Source organism: Chiloscyllium punctatum, chromosome 42, assembly GCF_047496795.1.
Source record: "Chiloscyllium punctatum isolate Juve2018m chromosome 42, sChiPun1.3, whole genome shotgun sequence".
In the NCBI taxonomy this organism is placed as follows: domain Eukaryota; kingdom Metazoa; phylum Chordata; class Chondrichthyes; order Orectolobiformes; family Hemiscylliidae; genus Chiloscyllium; species Chiloscyllium punctatum.
This window is the reverse complement of record NC_092780.1, coordinates 1,535,987-1,548,647: the sequence shown is the minus strand read 5'-3', so window position 1 is coordinate 1,548,647 and position 12,661 is coordinate 1,535,987. Positions and strand designations below refer to the sequence as shown.

At 41.6% G+C, this 12,661-nt stretch overlaps 1 protein-coding gene across 2 annotated transcripts in view; it reads right to left on the bottom strand.

The window, feature by feature from the left end:
• Positions 1 to 12,661, bottom strand: part of LOC140465621 (zinc finger protein Aiolos-like) — a 230,776-nt gene that overhangs the window by 53,750 nt on the left and 164,365 nt on the right. For both annotated transcript variants that reach the window (XM_072561175.1, XM_072561176.1), the window contains exon 6: positions 903 to 1,019. In XM_072561175.1, coding sequence (XP_072417276.1) covers positions 903 to 1,019 — 117 coding nt within the window. The remainder of the gene's footprint in view (positions 1 to 902; positions 1,020 to 12,661) is intronic.

The following is a 12,661-nucleotide window of genomic DNA, read 5'->3' as shown; positions in this document are numbered from 1 at the left end:
ATTCCACAGAGTGGCAGAACAGAACCAGAACTGTTATGGTGTAGTGTCTGCATCAGTTCTCCAAATTAACACTATAACTTAGTACCATCCTTGCCATCCTGCAACTTTTTCCCTGTATGCATTCAGATAAATAAATACTCAGATAATCCACAGGAATTCCTTAAATTGACAGGAAAAGAGGTATTTTCAATTGTAACAGTAAAGTAAGCCACCAATGTGGGAGGTATTCAAAAATTGATACTTTACACCCAGAAATAGTCACTGTGTGCATCTTCCAAGCTGTGACTTGGTCTAATATTTGGGACACATTAAGGATTGCACTTGCTTAGAAGCAGAATATTATAATTTATTAGCTTCCAACTTTGGTAAATTTAGAGGAATGTATCTGTGCCGAATAGTCAAAGGAAAAGTTTGGAAGGAAAAAGTACACGATATTGAATAGAGGGTGAACAGGCTTGGAAGGAAAACTGCTACACTGAATGTTTACAAGGTGTTTAACCACAAATATTAAAAGAAGGACTTGTGTTTATATAGCACTTTTCACAACCTCAAGCTGTCCCAAAGTGCTTTACAGCCAATGAAGTACTTATGAAGCATAGTCACTGTAACAATGGAGGAAATACAGCAGCCAATTTGCATACAGCAATGTGCTACTACAATCAATTAAGTAACGAGAGATCTGTCTTTCTGTGGTGAATTCAGTGGCCAGGACACTGGCAGAATTTCCTGCTTATCTTTACATGAACCTGACAGATTTAACTAAATCTCCAATGAGAATGAATTTCTTTAATAAACTGCGCTACAAAAGAAAATGCAGTGTTCTGATACCAGTTGACAAATGAGAACTTTTAAAAGAAACTCCATACACCTTTTGAAAATACATAAATATATATCCATCTTACCTGGTGTGCAGAGACCTGTACTTTCCAAGTAACTGTGACAACGATCCTTGTGTTCTTCAAGGGAGCTACGTTGCTTGTAGCTTCGTCCACAGAAGCTACACTTGTAGGGCTTATCAACTGCAATGAAAATATGCAAATAGTGAGACATCTCACAGGAATACAAAGTAAACACATATGAGTTTAAGAGCTATTAATAGCAGTAATATTGTTATATTTAGTCAGTTAACAAAAAAATTCTCAGTAAATAGCAATCATGGTATAAATAACAGTTCCCTGTGCATGTTAATAAAGCGTCACTCAGGAAGAGAGAATGGTGTGCAGCATTAAAGCACAACCACTTCTAACCCTCTGACTAAAGTTCAAGATTTAAGGATTTAATAGTTAAGACCAGTGACTTTGATGATGGTACTTCACATTAATGGCAGCATCAAAAGATGGAATCATAATCATGTGGCCAGTTCTCTTCAGTCAAGAAACCTGCCATTTCAGCAAACCACAATACTTCTCAATTCACTGTTATATCAGTTTTTTCTGTAATTGGACTTTGGAATCCTTATGTCCCTGAGCTAGTTGTCACAATTTTTCTTTTCTTTTAATCCTCTACCATAAAATTTGTCCACCCAATTTTATCCAGAGTGTTTTGGTTAATTCATTCTCAGATTGTAATGGCATTGCCAAAAATCGATATTCATTGCCAATCCCAGGGTGCCTTGAGAAGTTAATTATGGCAATTTTTACATGAGGATGATGCATGGCAATAATGTTTTTACAACATGCTGTGTGGACAAGTAGTATATTAGGGAGTATATTACAGAGGGTGGAGCATATATGGAATGAGCTGTCAGATGGTGGACACTGATAAAATTATAGCATTTAAAAGGCATCTGAATAGGTTTATAAATAGGAAGGGTTTAGAGGGATATGGGCCAAATGCTGGCAAATGGGACTAGATTAATTTAGGATATCTGGTCGGCATGGACGAGTTGGATTAAAGGGTCTGTTTCCGTACTGTACATCTCTATGACTCATGAAGCTAATTTATCATTTGTAATCCAGAAACCTTCTAAACCATTCATTTTCTTCCATTGTAATTGTTTTTGCAACTCTTTGTTATAGGAACAGGAGGAGCCCATTCAGTCTCTTGAGGTGCTTCTGTGTTCAGTTATGGCTGATCAATATCTTTTTTTTAATTCACTCATGGAGAGTGGGTGTTGCTGGCTGGCCAGCATTTATTTCCCATCCCTAGCTGCCCTTGAGAAGGTGGTAATGAGCTGCCTCCTTGAACCACTGCAGTCTGTGTGCCATTGCCATTAAGTGGAACATATCAGGATTTTGACCCAGCAACACTGAAAGAATGGCAACATATTTCAAGTGAGGATGATGAGTTACTTGCAGGGGAACTTACAAGGGACGGTGTTCTCGTGTATCTGCTGCCTTCGTCCTTCTAGATGTAAGGTGTGGTCGAAGGAGCCTTGGTGAATTTCTGCAAGGCATCTTGTAGATGGTACAGCTTGCTGCTAGTGAATGTCAGTGATGGAGGAAGTGAATGCTATGGATGTGTTGCCAATCAAGTGGGCTATTTTCTCCTGGATAATGTCAAACTTCTTGAGTATTGCTGGAGCTGCTGAAAATGTGTTGCTGGAAAAGCGCAGCAGGTCAGGCAGCATCCAAGGAGCAGGAGAATCGATGTTTCGGGCATAAGCCCTTCTTCAGGAATCATGAAGAAGGGCTTATGCCCGAAACATCGATTCTCCTGCTCCTTGGATGCTGCCTGACCTGCTGCGCTTTTCTAGCAACACATTTTCAGCTCTGATCTCCAGCATCTGCAGTCCTCACTTTCTCCTATTGTTGGAGCTGTACACATCCAGGCAAGTGGGGACTATTCTTTTACACTCTCACTTGCACCATGTCAATGGTAGACAGTGATTGGAGAGTCATGTGGTGAGTTACTCACTGCAGTGTTCCTAGCCTCTGACCTGCTCTTATAGCCGATGTGTTTACAAGGAGAGTCCAATTGGGTTTCTGGTCAATGTTAACTCCGAGGATGTTGCTAGTGGGGTTTTCAGGGATGATAATGCCTTTGAATGGCAAGGTCAGATAGTCTCTTTTTGAGATGGCCATTGCCCAGCATTTGTGTGGTGCAAATATTATTTGCCACTTGTCAGCCCAAGCCTGGATAAGAGTTCAAATCTTGTTGCATTTGAACATGGACTGCTTCAGTATGTATGGAGTTGTGAATGGTGCTGAACATTGTGCAATTATCAACAAACATCTCCACTTCTGTCCTTGCAATGGGCATTGATGAAGCATCTAAACGTGGTTGAGCCTAAGACATTAGCTTGAGGAATTCCTGCAGAGATAACCTGGAGCCGAGATGACAGACCTCGAACAACTGGACCATCACAACTCTACTTATCTGCTTTAGCTCTATCTCCCTGTATAACTGTGACGAAACAAAATTCTTTCAGTCTTAACATCCACCACTTTAGTGGAGAACGAATTATGGCTGGATGGACTGCTCAAAATGATAAAGTTTATGATGGATTTGATGAAAAATGGACAAGGACTAAAGCATGCTGGGAAATGGAAACTAGCCTTGACCAAAATGACTATGCTTATCAACATGCTGCAGAATCCAGGCAGGCCGCAACTGCCAACAGAAAGTTTGCAAACAAACCTGGTAGCTGCTGACCCTACAAAATACAACCAAATTTGGAGTTGAATGGAGGCCATGGACATCGTCCTCAGGGCGATTGGAAACATCGAGGTGTGTACCAGACACTGAGGCATCTCACACCCTTATTTGGATGACATGCACCCAGCATCTCCAGGAATGGGTGCCCAAGGACTGCCCTGCCATCAGCATGCTAATGCCTGGTTGGGTCTGATCGATCCTGATCAATCCATTGGTGAACCGCGAAGATCCCAAAAAGATGCAAAGCCTTTGGAGTGTAACAATCGCTGCAACACCCTCCCTCAGGCGCAATAACTTGAGCGGTAACTGGAGGGCAGTAATTCAAGAATAACCACCAAAAGAGAACGCACCTCTGAAACCATCGGAAGAAGACCAGAGCACATCACCATGTGGAGACTGGCCAAGGTCTACTGTGGTGGTACATGATCAAAGTTAAGTTAAAGCATAAGGTAGATTTATTTATTATTAGCTCATAGTGTATTTGTTGTTCTAATATTAATTGTGTCAAATAAACAAATATTATTGTTTTACTATTATTAAGAGTTGACTCACAGTTCTTTTGCTGGAATATAGGAGTTCAAACAGTGTGGCAGGTGCAACGGGATTCTGGAGTGCCACTACCTTTTGTATGGAGAAAGTGAGGACTGCAAATGCTGAAGATCAGAGTCAAAAAGTCTGGTGCTGGAAAAGCACAGCTGGTCAGGCAACATCCGAGGAGGAGGACAATCAACATTTCGGGCCTCAGCCCTTCCTGACTCTCCTGCTCCTCGGATGCTGCCTTACCAGCTGTGCTTTTCCAGTGCCACACTTTTTGTATGGAAAAAAGTGTTTCCTGGTTTCACTACTGAATGTTGCATTTACACCTTGCTAATATCAGCACAGTGGATCGTCATGTTCACTTCCAAAGATGGGCAGGATTTCCTAACTGGGATGCACTGGTAGTAATCTTGCAAGAATGGATTCTGGAAAAGTCCCAGAGATTGGAAAACTGCCAATAACCTTATTCAAATCGGAAAGGAGACAAAAAAATGTCAATCTTTAATGTACTAAAGAACCCAGCCTCAACAACACTCAGTGGTAAAACATTTCACAACTCTGAGAAAAAAAAAATCCCCCTCATTCTGTCTTAGATGGACACCTCCTTAATTTGAGATAATATCCTCTGATCCTAGATTCAACTACAGGGGTAAATAACCCCTCTGCATCTACCCCCTCAAACTCCCTAAGAATCTTACATGTGCAAGACATCTGAGCTGAATGGTCTATTTCCAAACTCTAACAGTCTACGTTTATGCAGAGTCTACTTTTTGACCAGGTGCAAGGTATTTGTATTAAACAGTTAGGACCCGAAAGTTCTAGATTACGAGTCAGTGACATTAACACTACGTCAATGCCTCCCCTACTCACAATGTTTGATTTGTTAGAACAGAGCAATAGGATATCAATATTTTCATGCAACAGAAATTTTACTTAATCTGGATTGCAATATCTGAGAAGTTAGATTTCACATCCTGTTTATGTTTAAAGTTCTGCTTTTGTCAGGGAACTGTTGATGGAGAGGGAGAAAAATGTTAAATCAGAAAGCTCAACAGATCAAAACCTTGAGTCAAGTTCTGGTCTCAGTTTCTCTAAGACTGGATTTTGAAGAGAATGTTGCTGGCTTGAACAATCATGTTTACAGTTCTGTGGTTTCAAATTGTCTGTGAGAGCTGATAAGGCTGGAATCTATCACAGAATAGAGTTTACTTTAAAAAAAAAGTTTCCTTTTTCTGCAAGTAACAACAGTATCACAATAAAAAATGTCTAACTTGGATGTAATTCACCACAATTAGCTGGCTGTAGACAATGTGGGTTGCATACAGGCAAAGATTCAAGTCTCTACTAGCGATTTCATTCACTACAAACATGAATTAGTTAAAAAAAGTGTTCACTCAAGATGAGTAGTATACCACACTTAGCAGAGACCACAAAGGTTATCAGTAAACATGGGACAACAAAACTCAGTGGACATTGCTACATATCAGGCTGCTTTTGCAGATGGTGACATCACAACAGCCTCATATTGTAAAAGTGGCCATCTATAGACAATTGAAAGAACTTTATGGTGACACAGCATAAATAAGTTTAACATAATATTTGGGGAACAAATGACACACAATTTATGGAAGTGAGCAATGTACATAGCTAATCAACAACAATGATTGGTTAAGGACAACAGACCAACAGTCACACACCAGTTCCTATCTTGCAGCTCATCATTTATTTCATTGCCCTCCCAGGCTTCTTGAAAATTGAGGAACATAGCTAAAGCACCTGACTGAGGTAAAGGGTCAAAGATCATAATGCAGGCCACCACAGTATCAAAGGATCAACAGCCGCACTGGCGGTAAGCGATATCAATTACTGATTCCATAATACTGTGTGTTCAAACGATAATGAACAAAAGTGGGTAGGGGAGAAAGTGAGGACTGTAGATGCTGGAGATCAGAGCTGAAAATGTGTTGCTGGAAAAGCGCAGCAGATCAGGCAGCATCCAAGGAACAGGAGAATCGACGTTTCGGGAAGAAAGGCTGATGCCCAAAACGTCAATTCTCCTGCTCCTTGGATGCTGCCTGACCTGCTGTGCTTTTCCAGCAACACATTTTCAAAAGTGGGTAAGGGACAAAGAAGCTCCAATATTCTGGCAGGGAATCAATATGTTGCACTGGATATGGTGAAGTAGAAGCAGAATTCAGGAATAAGGAAGCATTAAAGTGAATATAGTGAGCTTTTTTTTGTTAACATCCTGGATATCCCCTGGGTTCAGAATCTGCCACAAAGGCTGATTTGGCTGGGTTAAATGCCTGACAGTTGGACCTCCCCCGTGGAAGCCTTTAGGCTTTTCCAGCAGTTCTCCAAATGGTGGTATGTTCCAATGTCAAAAACATCCAATTCCATCCACTGTTTTCTCTGAAGATGGAATCACAATGTTGTGCTTCTGTACTAAGATCAGGTTATGGGGTATATGTCTCTCTGCCTTCTCAACTCGTTTTCTAAAAAATATTCAATAATAGGATAGCAGGGGGTTATTCACAGGCTGGGCCTGCATTGCCCATCCTGAATTGCACAAAGGAAAGTTGTAGGTCTGGAGTCACGTTAGTCAGGCCAGCCAAGGAGAGTGGATTTCCTTTCCTAAAGGGCATGGGTTTGGTTTTTACTGGGAAGAGTAGTCTGCACTCAGCAGCATGCTAGGAAGAGTGTCCTCTCCATAAAAACCAACAGAGGACAGATAAAACAATCAATAAGGAGGGAGAAGATGAAATATGAGGGAAAGCTGTCTAGCAATATGAAAGAAGATTACAACAGGTTATTTTAGATATATAACAGATAAGACAGAAGCAAGAGTGGACATTGGACTGTTGAAAAATTTGGCTGAAGTAGAAAAATGGGGAACAAATAAATAGCAGAGGAACTAAATATGTTTTAAGAGTCACTGGACCTCACATGTTCGTGCTGATTTCTCTCCACAGATGCTGCCAGACCTGCTAAGCTTTTTCCAGTAATTTCTGTTTTTGTAATTAATTATGTTCTTTACTTTGGTCATCATGGTGGAAGACACCAACAGCATGCCGGAATTACAAGCGAGTCAGGGAGCAGAGGTGAGTGTACTTGCTATCACTAAGGAGAAGGTGCCGGGGAAGCTGAAAGACCTGAAGGTGAATAAATCATCCGGACTAGATGGACTCCATCCCAGAGTTCTGAAGGGAATAATTGAGGAGATTGTACAGACACTTCAGCAGTCACCAGAGTCAGGGAGGGTCCCAGAGGACCCGAAAATGGTTAATGTAACACCACTGTTTAAGAAAGGAGGGAAAGCAAAGATGTGAAATTATAGGTTGATTTGCCCAACCTCTGTCATTGGTAAGATTTTGGAGTCTTATACTAAGGATAAGATTACAGAGTATTGGACGTGCATGGTAAAACAGGGCTGAGTCAGCATGACTTTGTCAAGGGGAGATCATGCCTGACAAATCTCTTAGAATTCTTTAAGGTGGTAACTAGCAAGTTAGACAAAAGAGAGCCAGTAGACATGATCTATTTGAGTTTCCAGAAGGCCTTTGACAAGTTGTCACATAGGAGGCTGCTAAATACGATAAGATCCCACTGTGTTGGTACTGGCATGAATAGAGGATTGGTTGATTGGCAGAAGGCAGAGAGTGGGGATGAACAGGTCTTTTTCAGGAATGGTAGCCAGCGACTAGTGGAGTTCCTCAGGGATCAGTGTTGAGTCCACAACTATTCACGTTATACATTACAATCTGGATGAACGTACTGAGGACATTGTTGCTAAGTTTGCAGATGACACAAAGGTAGGTGGAGGGACAGATAGTGCTGAGGAAGTGGGGAGGCTATGGAATGACTTGGACAGGCTAGAAGAGTGAGCAAAGAACTGGCAGATGGAATACAATGTGGGAAAGTGAGGTTATGAACTCTGAAACACAAAGGGATGTAGAGGTCCTAGTTCAGGATCCTCTTAAGGTGAACATGCAGATGGCATTCAGAAGGCAAATGCAATATTAACATTCTTGTATGTATTAGTGGAATGTACACCTACTGGTGAACTCCAGACCAGTGTGTACAGGCAGAATAACCATACGGACCAGATATTGAACTATAAACCAACTACCCCAGCATCCGCAAATGGCGCTGCAGTAGGACATTATTAAATGAGCAAGGACGCACTGCAGCATCGCAGAACTCCAGGCGGCAGAACATGAACACTTATTCAAGGGATTTAAACAGAACGGTTACCCCAAGAGTATTATCTGCCAATACTTATGCAACAAACCTAAAGAAGAAAGCACTACATGACCAAACACGATAGTGATCATACTGTACATTAAGGACATATTGGAAATGACTACCTAACTACTTAGACCCCGAGGAATCATAGTGACCCACAAACCAGTAAACACCTTTCACCAGGTCCTCACAAAAGTTAAAGACTCGGCGCTCACACCCAACAGGATGAACATAATTAACAAGTTACCCTGCAGTATGGTCACTATCGTGTTTGGTCATGTAGTGCTTTCTTCTTTAGGTTTGTTGCAGCTGTACAGGACATTGGTTAGGCCACTGTTGGAATATTGCATGCAATTCTGGTCTCCTTCCTATCGGAAAGATGTTGTGAAACTTGAAAGGGTTCAGAAAGGATTTACAAGGATATTACCAGGGTTGGAGGATCTGAGCTATAGGGAGAGGCTGAACAGGCTGGGGCTGTTTTCCCTGGAGCGTTGGAGGCTGAGGGGTGACCTTATAGAAGTTTACAAAATTATGAGGGGCATGGATAGGATAAATAGACAAAGTCTTTTCCCTGGGGTCGGGGAGTCCAGAACTAGAGGGCATAGATTTAGGGTGAGAGGGGAAAGATATAAAAGAGACCTAAGGGGCAACATTTTCACGCAGAGGGTGGTACGTGTATGGAATGAGCTGCCAGAGGATGTGGAGGAGGCTGGTACAAGTGCAACAATTAAGAGGCATTTGGATGGGTATATGAATAGGAAGGGTTTGGAGGGATATGGGCCGGGTGCAGGCAGGTGGGACTAGATTGGGTTGGGATATCTGATCAGCATGGACAGGTTGGACCGAAGGGTCTGTTTCCATGCTGTACATCTCTATGACTCTATGACTGTGGGAAACATGACATAGGACAAACAGGAAGAAAACTGACTGTCCGAGTGCACCAACATCAGCTGCCAGATACGACCAGTACTCTCTCATTTCCACACAGACAGACAATGAAGGACACAATTTTAACTGAGACAATGTAACTATCCCAGCACAGGCAAAACAGAGACACACAAGACAATTCCTTGAAGCCTGGCACTCGAACCGGAATTCAATTAATAAACACATTGAACTGGACCCCATAATACAAGCCACTTAGATATAGAATCGGAAGTACCAGAAAGCATACTCACATAAATACCAGGCGGGACAAACCATCAATGCTTCACCAGGGGCAATGACAATGTCACCTAGCGAGGTGACCAAACGTCAGCAAAAAAAATGTATGAGCTCGGCAAACAAGTCTATGACCTCATATTAACATTCATTTTGAGAGGGCTGAAATGCAACAAGATCTGGACATTACCCAGGCTTGGACTGACAGTGGCAAGTAACGTTTGAACTACACAAATACCAGGCTATGACCACCACCAATGAGAGACAATCCAACTACTGCCACATGACATTCAATGGTGTTGTCATCACTGAATTCCCCATTATCAACATCCTGGGGTTACCATTAACCAGAAACTCAACCGGACTCACTACATAAACACAATGGCTATAAGACCAGGTCAGAGGCTAGGAATGTGAGTAACTCACCTCCTGACTCCCCAAAGCCTGTCAATTATCTACAAGACACAAGTCAGGAGTGTGCTGGAATACTCTCCACTTGCCTGGTGCAGCTCCAACACTACTCAAGAAACTGGACACCATCCAGGAAAAAAAAAGCGTGTTTGATTGGTACTATATCCACAAACATCCACTCCCTCTACCACTAACGTTCAGTAGCAGCACTGTCTACTATCTATAAGATGCACAGCAGAAATTCACCAAAGATCCTCAGATAGCACCTTCCAAACCCACAACCACTTCCATGTAGAAGGACAAGGGCAGCAGATACTTGGGAATGCCTATCTTCAAGTTACCCTCTAAACCACTCACCATCCTGAGGTTTTCCAGCAATATCTGTTCTTTCCATACAACAGCCTTTGGCCCCTATCCCTTAATATCTTTACTTAAGAAAATATTATCTCTCTCAGATTTAAAAGCAACAACTGACCCACCATCCACTGCTGTTTGAGGAAGAAAGTTCCAAACTTCTACCATTCTGCGTGTCAAAATGCTTCCTAACATCTCTCCTGAATGGTCTGGCCCTAATTCTCAGACTATGCTCAGTTCTAGAATCCTTAACCAATTGTGGGGAAAAGGCAAGAGACTGGTGTCGTGAAACATACCAGTCACGATCAAATGGCAGAGCAGATTTTATAGGTTGTACGGCCTAATTCTGCTCCTTCAACTTACAGTCTTATGATGCATTAGGTGTCATCTTCCAAAATTCCATTTGATAGTCCTATCAATGACCCTTCCATCTCTTTGCTGATTATCTGAGGATAGACTGATAGATCAGCAACTGGCTAAGTCAAATTTGTTCTGCTTTCTTATGGACAGGAGATACCCGGGCAAATTTGCACATTGTTGGGTAAATGCCAGGATTGCAGATGTCATGGAACAGCTTTGGCTAGGGGCACACCTGGTTTTGGAGCAGCAATCTTCAGTACTATTATCAGAATGTTGTACGGGCCCACATCATTCAGGATCTTAAACACTTCTATCAAGTCACAACTTGGTCTGTGAAACTCCAATGGAAGCAACTCAGTCTGCCTATTCTCTTCTTGTAAGACAAACTGCACAATCCAGGTATCAATTATAGAATCCCTACAGTATGGAAACAGGCCATTTTGTCCAACAAGTCCATACTGACCCTCCAAAGAGCCTCTCACCCAGACCCATCCCCCCACCCTATATTTCCCATGGCTAATGCACTTAACCTACACATCCCTGGACACTACAGGGCAATTTAGATTAGATTAGATTAGATTCCCTACAGTGTAGAAACAGGCCCTTCGACCCAACAAGTCCACACCGACCCTCCAAAGAGCAACCCACCCAGACCCATTCCCCTACATCTAACACTATGGGCAATTTAGCATGACTAAACTAGAACTAGAACACCTCACACCCTCTGCACCTTGGAATACTTCAGTTGTTTTCCACTTAATGTTCTGATATTTTATTTTTCACTGCAGAAGTGAACATAACATTTCCCTATTATCCTGCATCTGATGTTCATCCACTCACTGAACCAGTCCACATCCATCTGCAACCTCTTCCTGATTACCTTGAGTTCTAAGTGCAAAGCTATAATCTCTTTAATAACTGATCCTAATACGTTCCCAATGACAAATGTTAAGCTAATTGATCTATAGTTTCCTGGTTTCTGCCTTCCTCCATTCTTGAGTAGAGAGGTTATATTTTTCTAGTTTCCAGTCCAATGGAACCTTTTCTGAATTGATGGAGTTTGGGAAAATCAATACCAACACAGCCACCAGGCCATTAACAATCTCTTAAGATCCTAGGATGAAGTCCGTCTGAATCCAGCTTACAGCTGTATCAGTTTACTCATTACTGCTTCATGATTACTATTTCACTCAAAACCTCTCTCTCTCTTCCACCAGCAGACTTACAGCTATTACTGAAATGTATTTTGTTTCCTTGATGGCGAAGCCAGAAACAAAATAAATGTTCATATTATCCAGCATGTCCTTACTAACTCCTATTAATTTCCTACTGTCAGGAGGACTAATCCTCATTTTACTTCTTTTCATTTTAAAAATCTGCAGAAGTTCTTGTTACCCATTTTTACATTCCTAGCCAGCTTCCGCTTGTACCGTAATTTCTTCCTCCGGATTAATCTTTAATCATTCTCTGCCATGTCATGACTCATTGGGAGAGTACTTTGGAATTCAAGTCCCACTATTCCTGGAGTCATCTCAAGCTTAAACACATTTAATTAAATTATCTAAAGACCCCAGTTTACGTGACCAGTGAACCCAGGCTAAAATACTCAGCAGGTTTCTGCACTGAACCAGAAAACAGCTGTTTATTGCGACACAGATTATTTTTAACAAATGGCAAAAAATAAACACAAATTCCTAACTAATTAATGTCTTTAACTTAAAATCCTATCCCTTTTACAAAAATTTCCATGTACATACAAAAAGACAGAAAAGACAAGCCACAAATATTATGTGCGAAGAAAGAACAAAAGAAGCACAGTTCTGGCACCAATCTGAATGACTGGCATTGACGAGATGTTGACTGTCAGTTTCTTTCAGTTCATTTATAACTCTCTGATGAGAAAGCCAGGGTGCAGACACACAGATTCCCGACCCCTTTCATTCACTGGTTGAGGATTTGCCCTTTTGGTATCTCTGAAGGTTGTTTGTCCCTTTTT